We start from the raw sequence: 14,139 nt of genomic DNA on the forward strand, positions 1-14,139 counted from the left end.
GGGGGGGGGGGGGGGGGGGGGGGGGGCGCAGAGCCCCTGGGGACATCCTTCCTCCTCACCTCCTCCCCCCAGGAGCCCACATCTTCCCCCACCGCTGGCAAACGGCTCCTACCTGGCTAACTCGGAGGCCCTGGCTCTGGCAGGACCGGGGGTGGGGATCCCAGAGATCCCCTAAAGTGAGGGGCTCAAAATCCTGGCGTCTCAAAGACTTGGGAAGAGGGCCTACTAGCTTGTTCTATGGGCTCTGAGGAAGAACCCCCTGTCCTGCTAGCGCCTCTTTAAGGCACCCCACGCTGAGGGGCATCTGAAGCCTCCGGCCACCTGGAAGTTCCTGGGGGAGTGGCTAACAGGGACAAAGAGACAGGACCTGGAGAGCTGCCCAAGTCCACCCCTCCTGGGAGCTCCAAGCTCCCCAAGCCCTGCCACTCCTCTGGAAGCAAGCAGCTCTGGGTCCATTTTCGGGGGGGGGTCTCCACATGTGTCCTGTGAGGGTCTTGTTCCCCAGCCCCACAGCTCCTGGCCTCCTGGATGGCCCACTCAGCCCGCCGACACCAAAAACCAGGTTCCGTCCACCCCTAACCCGAGCCCCCCGAGAGTCCCACCTGGGGACGGCACCAACTGCATCACTACCCCCCCAAAGCTGGTGCCTCACGGAGTTCCCCACCTTTCCCTCCGCCGACACCCAGCCAGCCACCTGGCTCTGTCCCTGTGCGCCCAGCCCTGCCCTGGTCCAAGCCCCCTCACCTGCCTCTAAATCACTGTGACCATCTCCCCCTGGCCTCCTGGCCACCTCCCAACCCCACCAACTCGTTCCCCATGCAGCAGCAAAGGACCCTTCCTGAAGGTCCCGCTGAGACCCCTCTAGAGCTACGGAGGCCTCCTGCCTCCAGAGCAGGTCCCACTGGGCCCCTCAGCTCAGGGCACCTGCAGGCTCTGCCCTGAACCCTGCCCTGCTCTTTCCACCTGCCCGGCTCCTTTCCTGTCCCCCAACACACCTTGGTCTCCCTGAAGGACAGATCAGGCAAATGCTGTCCAGCTTAAACATTGCCTCCTCCGGGAAGCCGTCTCCTCTGCGCTCCCACCCTGCCTTCCATCATAGCCACCGGCTGGACTGGATGGTGAGCTCCGTGGGGCAGGGCGGGCCCGGAGGAAGGCACAGAAAAGTGACAGAAGGGAGTCCTTGGCTTGTCGTCCTTGTGGGCCCCCGCTTCCCTCCTTCTCTCCCAGCCCCCACCTATCCCAGTGACCTCCAACCAAACCCTAGGGAACAAGAGGACAGACGCTTTTCTTTACAGCGCCTTGTAATAATACCTGACTTGTGGGTTTCTTTGTCCCCCTCATGAGACTCGAAGCTTCCTGAGGTACGGGTTCCCAGCTGTACATCCCAGCTGAGGTAGGGACTCTAAAAACAGTCACTGAGCGAATGCAATGCAGCGGGGTTTAGGTTAGACATCAGGAAGAACTTCCCAACGAGGATTTGGTTTTCCTTCTGCGACATTTTTAGAAGTTTTGAAAGGACCAAGAGACGCCGCCTGGGATTGCCAAGGCTGACCTCCCTGTGGGGTGACGTGACTCGAGGACTGCTCAGAAGCGAGCCCCCGCCCAGGAGGAGCCGGTTACAGGGTGACTTCCTGGCCCACACTCCAGGAGAGAAGAATCGTGTCTATTTCTAGATCCTTTCATCTGAGCGACTCCAAACTCTGGCAAATATCCCACCACCATCTCCTGCCCCAAGGGTGTGAGGGCCCCTTCGTTCTGCAGGGGGAGAAGGGACGCTCTAATGAAGGCAGGAACTCGTCCAAGGTCAGCCAGCAGATGGGGAGCTGAGGCGGGACAGGGCCGAGGGCAGAGCGGCCTCAGGCCGTCCCCAGAAACACGCCGTGGCAGCGGGGGGCCGTGAGCGCCCCGGGGACCACGCAGCCTGCACGCCGGGGCTCTCCCCCTGGGAATTACATCATGCAGCTGAGCAGACTGACCGAGGGAAGGACAGCCAACCGCTCCTGCCTTCATCTGCCTGCTGACGAAGACCGGGGTTCAGGTCCCGGCTCTGGCTCCCTTACCCTCAGTTTCCTCATCTATCAAATGGGTTGGTCGTCCCTGCTGCCAATCTGCCAGTGTGGTTGTGGCTAAGAAGCGAGAGGTGTGGAGAGATGAGCCCGGCTACTGCTCTGAGTGTAGCAAGGGCTTCTATTCTCCCGGAGGAGGTGCCCCACTAAAGAACCTCAGCCAGGCCCTTCTGGCGGGAGCTGGGTGGTCAGCTCATCCTCCCTGGTGGGCAGAGGGAAGATCAGGACACAGCCTGCAAAAGGGAACAGGCTATGGTGAGAACCACCATCCTCACAGGTGGACAGTGCTTTGCAGTTTGCAAAACACACCAGGATTTCACCTGACCCTCCGAGGAGCCCGACACCAAACCAGGTTCTGGAAGTGAGGAGGAAGCAGGAAAAGCTGTTCTCATTTTGCAGGTGGTAAAGCCCAGACCCAGAGAGGGGGAGTAACTTCCCCAGAGTCACACAGCATGTCAATGGCTGAGACAAAACTAGGAACATGGGGGGAGAGAAGGCCAGATCTGAGGGAGGAAGTCGAGAGGGACCCAGGACAGCGAGGCTCTCTCTTTCGACAGTGAGCTCAGGAAAGGCCCTGCCTCTTCTCTGAAGCTTCCAACGAGCCTGGGGCTGGCGCAGGGCACAGCCTATCTGCATGCAAGGCACCAAAGGAGTGGGAAGGGGAGGTGGTGTTTGCTATTGGCCCCAGGCCCCTGGGGCCACAAGCCCTCAGCTGCCTCTGATGCCAAGGGGGCAGACAGCCGGGCTCTGGCTGGTGGCAGCTGGACTATGCGACCCAGGCAGCCGCAGAGGGAGGTCCCGAAGCCACAGCCACAAACAGATCCCCCAGAAGCCACCTCCCCCTGAGACATAGCGGCACGTGCTGGCTCCTCGCCCCCAGCGCCTGGCTGAGGCTTCGTGCAGTTCAATTCAGCAAATGTCCCTAAGCTCCCACCCTGACTGCATGGAAGGGCAGGAGCCTGGGCCCAGGGGAAGAACTAGAGATGGGGGCCCAGAAGGAGCATGTGTCCAAAGGGAGCTCCGGATAGAGGAGAGCCCTGGGGCAGGGGGACAAGGCAGTGAGAAAAAGGCAGCTGAGGAGAACAAGCTAAATGCTACCGGGACTTTGAGGCACAGCCCCAGAACATCAGGGAAGGCTTCCTGGAGGAGGTGGCATCTGAATAGGTTTTGAAGTACATGTAGGATTTCGCTGAGCAAAAGCAAAAGGGTGTGCGTGTGTGTGTGTGTGTGTGTGTGTGTGTGTGTGTGTGTGTGTGTTGGAGATCTCGGTGGGGCCAACAAGATGACACTGCAAAGGTCTGGAAACGGGCAGCCTAGTGTGGGACTGGGGTTTGGCAAACGACAAGCAGTCAGTCCCGGTAAGGGGGCTAGTGGGAAAGGAGAATGGGTCAGGCTGGGGATAGCCTTGAACAAATCTAGGAGGTAAGACTGCTCTTGCTAAGAGGGTAAAAAGTCAGATCTTAGCAGGAGAGGATTTTTTTTTTTTTTATCTGGGATTGGCTTGGGTGTCGACCTGACGGAAACAAAGGAACAGACCACCTGGGAGGCATCGGGAGCCGCTGGGCTCAGACCTGGGTTCGAATCCTTGCCCTCCTGCTAACACGCTGTGCGACCTGAGCGCATGGCTCAACCGCTCTGAGCCACGTTAGCCTGTGACATGGGCATGTGCCTCCCTGCCTAGCCCCCAGGCTGCTGCAGGAAGTGAGGTTGTGCAGATGGTTGGGAAGGAGCTTTGCAAACTGTGGAGGGCTGGGCCCCCACACCACGGCACTGTCCCTCCAGACAGAAGGAGCAGGTTGAAGCCCTGGAGAGTGAGGGGCCGTCAAGGCTCGTCCCTGCCGCCCCCCTCCTGCCACTGCAAACACAAACGGCTCTTTCCCCAATGACATCTGTCTGGGAGAAATTTGAAATTTAAAACGGGCAGCCCCATTATTTCCTCTCCTTGGCGAGCGGGCCTCCTCATCTTGCCTGCCTGCCCCAGTCCCTTGGCAGCCCGGCCTGGGGCAGCCCCAGGGCTGTCCCTCCAGTCAGCTTCGCATCTCCAGCCCCCTCTCTGGCCAGCCCTGGAGCTCTGCCCTCACCACCCCTCCTCCCAGGGCACAGCCCTGGGCACCCTCCAAGCCTGCCCCCTCCACTGCCCCAGAAGAGGCAGCAGGAAGGGTGCAATGAACAGGCCCTGGCACCACGGACCCAGGTTCAAATCTCAGCAGAGCCTCATGGCCTCCGGCAGGAGCAACCCTCTCTGAGACCTGCTTTTCTTGTCTTAAAGCTGGAGAACCATGATACCCAAGCTTCTCACTTGAGACAAACATTTATTGATCCTTTAGTGTAGAGCAGGGGCCCCGTTTAAAGTGTGAGGATTTAGAGGAGATCCAGGGGGATCCGCACCCTGGTCCAGAAGCTCAGGTTACCATGCCAGGCGCCTGGCACAGGGTGGTGCCCAGGGTGGATAATTAGCAAGTGATTAAGATGCCCATTGTAGAGGTGAGGAGACAGACACTCAGCGAGGGGTGTGATTAGTGTGGCCGCACAGTTTACTGAAGGGCTGGTCACCCTGTGAACTAGAGGTCCCCTACTCCCTCGGCTCACGCGGGCACCGGGAGGCTGTTGGAGGCGCAAGAGGGCCATCTGCCACAGCGCTATGCAGGGGTGCTGCCCTCATCCGCACCCCGAACCCCAAGTTCAAGCCTCTTCTGGAGGAGGAGGAGAGGAGGGCGTCGCCTCGCCCCAGGCCTCCCGAGCCTCGCGGGGTGCACCCCAAACTCCAGCCTCGAGCTGGGCGCCCACCCCGCCGGCCGCAGCGGCCACCACCTCGCCAACCGCGCGGGCCCCACGTCCCCACGCCCCGGGCCCGCGCGTACCTGCGGCTTGTCACGCGGCCGGTCCTCAAGTTGGGAAGCGCCGCCCATGGTCTGCCACCGGTCGTTGACCATCTTCCGGCAGGACTGGCGGGGGCGCCCGGCGAGGCGCGCGGCTGCGGAGCGCAAAGACGCCGGGGTGGGCGCGGGCTCGGGGCGCGTTCTGCCCGCCAGATCCCCGCGTCGGTACCCCGCGCCGGGTGGCCCGGGCCAGCGGGCGTGCGTGTCCGGGGGTGCGCGGGTGAGGACGGGCTGCGCGGGTGTGCGCGGGTGAGGGCGGGAGCGGGAGCGCGAGAGCAGCCAGCCCGCCAGCCCGCCCGCCGCTCGCGCTGCGCGCCGTCCCCGCTCCCCGCTCCCGCGCCTCCCCCTGCGCGCTCCTCTCCCTCCTCCCTCCTTGCTTCTCAATCTCCGTGTCTTTTTTGTCTCGGACTCTCTTTGCCTTTTATTGCTCCCCCCCGGCCTCCCTCCCTCCCTCTCTCTTTCTCTTTCTCTCGCACACATACACACATACACACACGCACATACACACACCGCGGCCAACGATAGTTCATCTCCACCTCCGAAAAGGCCCAGATAAAGGGGCAGAACCCGCCCCAGGCCCCCGGGGCCAGCCGGGGAGGGGGGGGGGCGGCAAACCGCCGCGGGCAGCCCGTCCCCTCCCGGCTCCCGGGGGGGCCAGGGAAACCCGGACGGCGCCTCCTCACAAACTTCCTCCCCGGCCGGACCCGTGCCAACTCACCGTGCGCGGGGGGCGCGGCGCCGGGCGGGCCCAGGGGGCGCCCCTGCCGGGCCGTCGGGCGTCTACCGGGAGCGGCCCCGAGCTCTTCCCGCTCCCTCGACCGGGGCGGGGCAAGGGGTGGGGGCCGGCCGGCGTGCGCCCCCTGTGGGTCTCCGAGGTCGCGGTCCGGGCCCCGTGGCAAGTGCGTCCAGTCCTGGAGTCACGAGCCGCTGGGACCTTCCCCTCCGGATCCCGACCAGCGAGGCCGGCCCTGGGGGTGCCCGGGCCAGAGTCCGCGACCCTGGATCCTGGCGCTCGCGGGCCAACAGCAGGCCCGACGCCTCCCTGCGCAGGCGGCCCGGGGGCCGAAGGGGGTCCCCGCCGCCGCGACAGCCGCCGGCGCCACGGTCCCGAGTACGAGCCACTCCGCGCTCTGCCCGCGCTCGCGGCCGACCGCCCGCGTTCCCCAGGCGCGCCCCGCACCGTCTCAGCCCCCGCCCCCTCCTCTGCCCGGGAGAGGAGGGATCTGTGCCGGGAGGGGGCTTCTTAGTCGCCCTCTCCCACCAGCAGCACTTTTAAAAGCATTTAATCCGCCCGGCGCAGCCTCCGGAGGTAATTGACAAAGTCCTTAATCTGCGCAGTTAACGAGCTGCTATTGTGGCTTCTGACCGGGAGGCGCCCACACGGCCCGACGCCGCGTTCTCGGCGGGCCGCCCCCTCTCCGGGCCGCTGCAGGAGCCGGGACGACTGTCCCTCCCCCGCCCCTTTCTTCGATCCCTTCTGCTCCCCCCAGCTTCAGAATAGACACCCCCATTTCCCGCCCCCCGCTTCTCCCCAAAGCTGTCTTCCGGCTCCCGGGGAGCCTTGGCCCGCCACGCTGTTCCCTGGCACCGTCTTCGTCTCTTCCCCACCGGCTGCCAGTCTGTCGCCCCATCTTCGTCCCTCTTCCCGCCCCTCTCCAAGCCCCACACAGGCGATGCAGGCTGCCCAGCCTGCGAGGTCGCCGCGCCCTGAGCCAGGAAAGCCGGGGGACCCCATGCCCTATGCCATCGAAGCAACTGTCACTCACCCGCCGGCAGCTGGGTTCACAACACGCCAGCTGGTTGTCCCCAGTCTCCTCTTCCTTTCAGGGCTGCCGGCTGGCCCACCTGCAGCCCCACCACTCTGCGCCCCACAGGGAGGCTGCCTAGGTTGCTGGAGGGGATCCCACAGCACTGGCTGGGAGGCAGGGGACCTGCACAGAGTCCAGGCTTTTTCCCGATGGCACCCTTCCCCCCCGGGGCCCCTTTCCTGTGGGTTCAAGGGATTGTCAGGTGACCTGGGGAGGGGGCATCTGGCTTGGGTGGAGGGGTGTGGTGGAAAGCACAGAGCCCTGGCTGTGGGGCCTGGGGCAAGCTACTGCTCCTCTCTGAGCCTCAGTTTCCCCATGTGTACCAACAGGTTAACAGCATCCTCTTTGGAAGAGCTCTTGTGAAGTTCTAAGAGGGTGCATTGAAGCACCTGAGCAGATTTCAAACTTTCCTGCTATGACCTTGGGCAGATTTCCTGTCCCCTCTAGCCTCAGTGTCCTCACTGAAGAAATCAGGACCTCCCCCCTTCTTGACGGGGAATTGTGAAGTTTACGGGCATGTGGCTGATACTGCAAGTCTGTGATTCTGATTTGGGGAGAGGATGTAAACCCCAGATGTGTCTCTGTACAGACAAAAGATCAGCCTGGGGTGGAACCCTGAACTGAGAACCTGAGGCAGGGTGGTGCTAAGGGTGATGAATAGAGGTTCAGGGCACATGCTCTGAGTGGGCAGGGAGAGCATCCTGAAGAAGCAGGGGTGTGAGCCAGGCTTTGAAGGCAGGATGTCTGTTTGCTGGGGAAGAAGACATTGCAGCAAAGGCAGGGAGGGCATGGAGAGTGACGGTGGGCTGTGCGGGCAGGTGCAAGCAGGAGGATGCTGGCTGGAGGATCTGCTCCCAGGCCTGCGTTAAGGATGGTTTGACAGGTGAGCGGGGGCCACCTAGCGGCTCCTCCCGGCACTGCTCGCTGCAGGTTGTCTCACCAGCTCAGGGACAGACCCCTCACTTTCCTGCCCTTGAGGGGGTGCAGTGAGTACCTGTGTCAAGGGCGATCTTCACCTGTCACCCCCTCGGCACCCCAAGAGAAGAACCAGCCCTGGTGCGGCTCTGGCATGAGCCTGCAGGCATTTGCTCAGTGCTTTACACACCGTATTCACTTGACACTCTTGGGGCATAGTCTCAGGGAGAGGGGAGGGCTAGTGTCCGCAGAGCCCCAGAGAGGAGCCCAGGTGTGTTCAACTAGCCAGGGCGGGATCAAGGCTATCTGGGTACCAGCCAGGACCCCGGGGCCACCAGAACTCAGGACCCCAGGTTGCATGGCATAGACCCGAGGCTGTCCCAGTGCCCCCACACACTCCCTGTGCATCCACTCACCCTCCTCCCTCTGGCTCGCCGATTCCACATGTTCCTACTTTTCCTGCCCACGGGCGCCTAGACATGCTATTGGCCCCACCAACAGAAAACTCCTGTCTGGGATTTTTAGTTCAAATTCCAGAAAGACTGTGATCCGTCCTGCTCATCCTTTGGAGCCAGGACGTCAATTGTAGATCATCGGCAGGCCAATAACAGCTGTCCTTGGTCAGGTGCCCACCATAGTCTGATGGAGGGCATGGCCATGGGGGTCCTGATACAGGGCACCTCCCTTAGCAGGGAGTGGGTACAGGGCAGTGAGTCATGCCGGCACTGGAGGGATGGAAAGGAAGAGAACCAATGAAGGAGATAAGAAAGTGGCCAGGGACATCGGGTGACAACATTCAGGGTGCTGGTCCTTCGACTGGCTGCGATCTGTTGAGCATCACCCCTACCCTCAGCTCTGTGCTAAGCACACTGCATCCTCCCTCCTAAGTGGGAGCTACCATAATCCCCATTTTATGGATGGGAAAACTGACTCAGGTAAGTTACATAAAATGGTATAACGAATATCTGCCATTCAGCATTTTCCATGTGCTGAGTACCATTCATTAGCAATACATCTTATTTCACGTCATCCTCACCGAAAACCTATAGGTGTGACCATTTTGCATCCCCATTTTATAGATGAGGCAACTGAAGGTCAGAAAGGTTAAGTCATTTGGTCGAGATCACCCGGCAAGGGATGGGGCCAGAATTGGAACTCGGGTCTCTACACTACCACCCCTGTCTCTGTCGCTGGCTTCTGTCCTCTTTGTCATCTAGAGCTGGCCTGAGACATGCAGTGATGTCTCAGCAGCGGCTCCACGAACGTGGGCCGAATGTCAAATGTGCTTGGCTCGTGGGGCCTGGGGCCCTGCCCGGCCAGGAGGTCAGGACCCCTGGCCCTCATCCACGCAGCCTCTGCCCCGCACCGCCGAGGGCCCAGGGTTCTTGCCGTAAAGCTGTTTCAACTTAACTCTGACAGTCACATTTATCATTAAAAATAAATTTATCTTGGCTTCCCGTGGCATGGAAAGCTACTGTGCAGTGATTCAATGGGCTTGTCACCCCTCACGGTTAGGCACGGTTAGGCTGAACAACTGGATGGTCTCCAACACCAGCTCCTCATTTTCTGCGGCTGGAGCCAGAAATGTACAGTGGGCTGACATTTAATTTAGAATCCAACATACCTTGACATAAACCTATAATACAAAGACGGGGGTGGGGGTGGGGGCTGCCAAGCCCGGCAGGGGGTGGGGGGTGGGGGGGGGAGCCCAAGTGACAGGGTGGATTTCTTTCTTTCTTCTTATTTTTTATTTTGCTTTGTCAACACTGAGTGGTGATGACAGCCTAGAGGCCGCCATCAGAGGCGAAAATTAGCATGGAGCAGGCGTGCGTGTGTGTGAGTGTGTGCATTTGTGTTGATGCACCGTGCAGGGGCGCTGGGGCTGCGCCCCGAGTCCGCTGGGGTGTCCTGTGTGGTGCCCTGTGGTGCGTTGGTCAGATGTAGCCAGAGAAGAGTGAGCCGAGGCCAGGTCTTCGGGGCTAGGACTGGAGCCCGGGAGCAGGCTAACTCCGTCGTCGTGGGCAAGAGGGCACCTGCCCTTTTGTCTCTGTGGCCCCCAGCCCTTCCCATAGATCCTCTGACACATAGTCAGTGCTCAATAAATACAGAGCAGTCAAGGACGATGTTATTTTAAAAGCTAGAAGCAGAGGTCTGGTTTTCTATGCAGCAGAACATCCTGATAGACTATTTGGGTGTGAAAAGCTGAGATTTAAGGCTGGCCGGGGAGGGGAGGGCAGGACACTGGAGGGAAGCCGGAAACCCAGGAGAAGCATGGTTTCAGCAAAAGAGGCTGGAAGGGGAGGGGCCGAGGGGAAGAGGGAAGAGAGGCCATGTGGGGGCCAGGGGTGGGGGGTAGACTGGCCTGGGAACCACAGAGCTGGTGCAGGGGGTTCTGTGCTCTTGCAGAGAGTAGTAGAAGGATGCCATTTGCTACCCTCTGTCTTTGGGAAAACTCTGCTCTGCCCAACAGCCTTGTGTCCAAGATGCTTCGGGGAAATGGAAGGGGAGGACCCCACCCCACGCCAAGGTCAGCGCAAGGCAGAGTGAAGGGTCCAGCTACAGGAGGGGAGGGCAGGGATGCTGCAGAGGTCAGGAATTCAGCCCAAGTAGGAAATCCGCCCAGCGGGTGACCTGAGCTTGAGCCATTTCAATTTTCATGTTAGAGCACTCACAACAGCTACCATTTTCCTGAAAGCCAGGCACTGTGCAGGCCACCTGGATTGGCTCGTGGAAATCCTTACAAGAACCTAAGAGGCAGCTGCTGTGACTTATTATCCCCATTTCACAGATAAAGAAACAACTGGAGCACGTGAAGGTCAAGTACCTTGCTCAAGGTTATACATCTCACGAACTCACAACTTGAAGTTGTCCATCCCAGGACCCTGGGATCACGACCAGAGCCAAAGGCAGACGCTTAATGGACTGAGCCACCCAGGCGCCCCATACTTCTCTTCTGGGCCGTACACTGTAAGGCACCGAGGCCCCTAGAGTGTTAACCCTCGGGTAATTATAGTCATTATTTCTGCCAACTTACCACCATGCCGGTCATTTTCATTGTCCTACAAAGTTCCCGCGTGCTCCTTTCCCAGTCACACATGGCCCCCCAGAGGTACCCACGGTCCTGATTCCTATTGCCAGAGCTTCATTTTGCCTTTTCTGAGACTTTCTGTCACGGACACATGTGGTACGTACCCTTTTGGGTCTGACATCTTTCACCCAACATTCAGCGGACGCCAAGCATCCGCACTGCTGCGTCCCAGCGATGTGCTCCTTTCCTTTGCCAACGGTATTTCATTTCCGGCTCGGCCGCCGTGTGTTCAGCCACCTTCGTGTGGACGGACGTTCAGGCTGTTTCCACGTGAGGCTGTTAAGAACAGGGTTGCTGTGCCCATTTGCACGCACGTCCTGGTGCAGACGTGCACACGCTCCTTGGTTACACACCCAGGAACGGAATGGCTGGATGATAGGGCAGGAGAAAGTTGAACTTGGTAAGAAATGGCTTTCCAGTGTGACACCCCACGAGCGGTGCCCGGGGTGCGGGTGCCCTGCCCCTCGCCCCTGCTTTTCTCCCACTGCTCCTCTCTGGTGTGTCTGCCAGACCCCCTGTCCCTCGGTCGCTCCGTCCGTTCCTTCGCTCGCTGGGTCATTCTGCAAACGTTTACTGCAGCCCCTCCCCGCCTCCCGACCCCACCACCCAAGGTCATGGGCCCTCTGGACGTGCAAGGCCTTCCATCCTCAGGCGCAGCTCTCCTCTGACGGGTCCTCCTTCCCTATCCGGCCTGTCTTCGAGCAGCGGCAACGAGAGCAGCTGGGCTGTCATCTGCGCCTCTCTGTGTCTTGGTCAAACCTCGTCCTCGTGGTTGTGTCAGTGTGCGCCAGGGCACGTCCGTCACTGCTCTGGCGCACCAGCCCCGTCCCCGGTCCTGTGCTGCCCGGCACCCGCCGCCACCCAGGAGCGAAGGGAAAAATAGCCAAAGTGCTTCCAACGTGGCTGTGCCGTGGCGCGTGCCCGCTGACAGCGCGGGGATAGAATAAAGGCAAAGCCCGGTCTCCATGAGAACAGGTCTGTGGTCACCCATCCGTGGGGAAGTGCCTCCTTGTCACCCTCCCGGCTTCCTCATCACCTAACTTGGCGGGCAGGTGGGTTTCGTCCCAGTCTACCAGGTCACTGGGGGATGTGCCCTGGCTCTCTGCTGCGCCCTGGGTCCCTGCCTTTCCGGAGCCCAAGGCCTTGGTGTGTGAGGTTCCAGGTGCCCCATCTCACGCTCCAGGTCTCGCCCGGAGGAGCAGGGGAGGCTGGGGAGAGAGGGCCCAGCCGGCAGACAGGCCTTGGGTAGCACTCCGCCTGCACTCCTCCTGGGAAGACATCATCCCAAGCCTCAGAGGGGAGCTGACCGCCCCTGGTAGGGCCCAGTGCTCCAGAGCTGTGGTTCCCGTGGAATCCATCCCCCCACTTCTGGAGACTTTCCAGAAAGCTTCCCTGACCAGCTGAGCTCCCGGAGAGAGCTCTCATGCTTTCACCTTCCACGTCCAATCTACCAGCAAGTTCTTACAACAAATATTTATTGAGCACCTGCTATGTAGAGCTTAATTCTAGTGAACAAACAAGATGCTTTCAAAACAGGGGGCTGTCCTACAGAGTGGCTTGGCGGGGGAGGCTGGGGAGGAGCTGGGGTTTGAAGGAACCTATCATGGAAGGCCCTGAGGGAGAGCTCTCCAGGCAGAGGGGCCAGCAGATGCAAAGGCCCTGAGGTAGGAACAAGACTGGCATGGTAAGGGGAGCCTGGGTGGCTCAGATGGTTGGGTGTCTGCCTTCGGCTCAGGTCATGGTCTCGGGGTCCTGGGATCAAGCCCCACATCGGGTTTCTGGCTCAGCGGGGAGCCTGCTTCTCCCTCTCCCTCTGTCTCTTCCCCTGCTCATTCTGTGTGTGTGTGTGTGTGTGTGTGTCTCAAATGAATAAATAAAATCTTAAAAAAAAAAAAAAAAAGACTGGCATGGTAAGCCCTGACAATAGGCCCTGTGATGGGAGCACGGTGGACAAGGAGGGCAGAGGTGAGGTCAGAGAGGGAAAGATGGAGAGGTGATACAGGGCAGGGAATGAGTTTGGATTTTACACTGGTCACAATAGGAAACCATCAGAGGATTGGAGGTGGGAGTGCAATGTTTTTGCAAGTGCATTTTGGCTGCCATGTCAAGGACAGGCTCCGGGAGGGTCTGGGTGGGGGTGGGGAGAGCAGGCAGAGACCAGGGACGAAGTTGCTTGTTCTCACCTCTGGTGAGAGATGGAGGCAGCTCAGAGTGGGGTGTTAGCAGCAGAAAGAAGTGGACCCACATGGGACAAGTTATGCAGGTGGAATCATGGGCTGGCTGGCAGAGCAGATGTGCACCTGGAGGCAGGTGGAGAGAACCAGGGCGATGCCAAGGTTGGGGGCCCAATGCACAGGCAGATAGTGGTGCCGCTCCCTGAGATATGGGAAACCCCGGGGAGGAACAACGCAGGAGCAGGCTGGGATCGGGAGTTCTGTTCTGGACACGTTACGTCTGAGCGGCCCGTTGGACCTCCCAGAAGGGCACGGCGTGGGTGTCAAGCACCTGAGTCTGGAGTGCCAGTGAGAGGTCCAGTCCAGGGAGAGGTCGGGTCAGGTCACCAAGCCATGAGACAAGAAGAAGAGGTCACAGGTGGATGGTGGGCGCTGGGTAGGCGGAATGACCGCTCCCAGGTCCTCCCTCCCTGTTAGAGAACTACACCGACACCCTCCGCCTGGCCACTCTCCTGTGCCTCCCACCCCCTCGACATTGGACTTGGCCTTGCGACTTGCTTTGGCTACTGGAATGTGGGTGGAAGCACAGAACGGCCGGTGTTCTGAGCCTAGACCTTCAGAGACGCCCTCCTGCACTGACTTCTCTTATGACCACGAGAGGAACATGCCTGGGAAGACAGGTCCCAGAAGGCTGAGAGACATGTGGCCCGGGCTCGACCCTGGCAGAGCCACAAGCCAGAAAGTACACGCTGTTGCGGCGAGTCTTGGAGTGTTGGGAGTGGCTGTTACACAGCGGTCCTGTGGCCACGGCTGATGGATACACAGCAGAGGCAAGCCCCGCACCTCCTTCCCGGAGCAGTGCGATGGGGGAATGAGACTGTGTGCTCGGGGGCTTAGGGTCTGGCACACGGAAAGTCTCAGCAAACACTACTTAGTATTATTAGCCTACCTGTCCATTGTGCATCTAAAAACAGAGACCTTCCCTAAGTCGACTCTGAGCTCCTCATGGTCACCCATACGACAATCTGCTTCTGTGTGTATTTCTTTCACCATTTTCATAGTTTTTCCCGGTTATAAAAATCACTGATTATCACCATGCCCAGGGATAGTCCTGGTCACGACTTTGGGGTGACTCCTTCCAATCTTTTCCCTAAGTAGCTGCCAGAGACCACCTCACTAATGGGCCAGTGGGACCAGCAGAGTTGGGGG

General features: G+C 60.0%; 1 protein-coding gene across 3 annotated transcripts in view; it reads right to left on the reverse strand.

Annotated features, from left to right (window-relative positions):
• Positions 1-6,749, reverse strand: part of FIBCD1 (fibrinogen C domain containing 1) — a 36,517-nt gene extending 29,768 nt beyond the window's left edge. For 2 of the 3 annotated variants that reach the window (XM_032418904.1, XM_032418902.1), the window contains exon 1: positions 4,928-5,136. In XM_032418904.1, coding sequence (XP_032274795.1) covers positions 4,928-4,999 — 72 coding nt within the window. In that variant the 5' untranslated portion in view covers positions 5,000-5,136. Of the gene's footprint in view, positions 1-4,927; positions 5,137-6,711 lie in introns of those variants that run through there. The other variant, XM_032418903.1, reaches the window with a different exon arrangement.
• Positions 6,750-14,139: the final 7,390 nt, after the last annotated feature.

The sequence above is a fragment of the Phoca vitulina genome, unplaced genomic scaffold (assembly GCF_004348235.1).
Source record: "Phoca vitulina isolate PV1807 unplaced genomic scaffold, GSC_HSeal_1.0 scaffold21, whole genome shotgun sequence".
Lineage (NCBI taxonomy): Eukaryota > Metazoa > Chordata > Mammalia > Carnivora > Phocidae > Phoca > Phoca vitulina.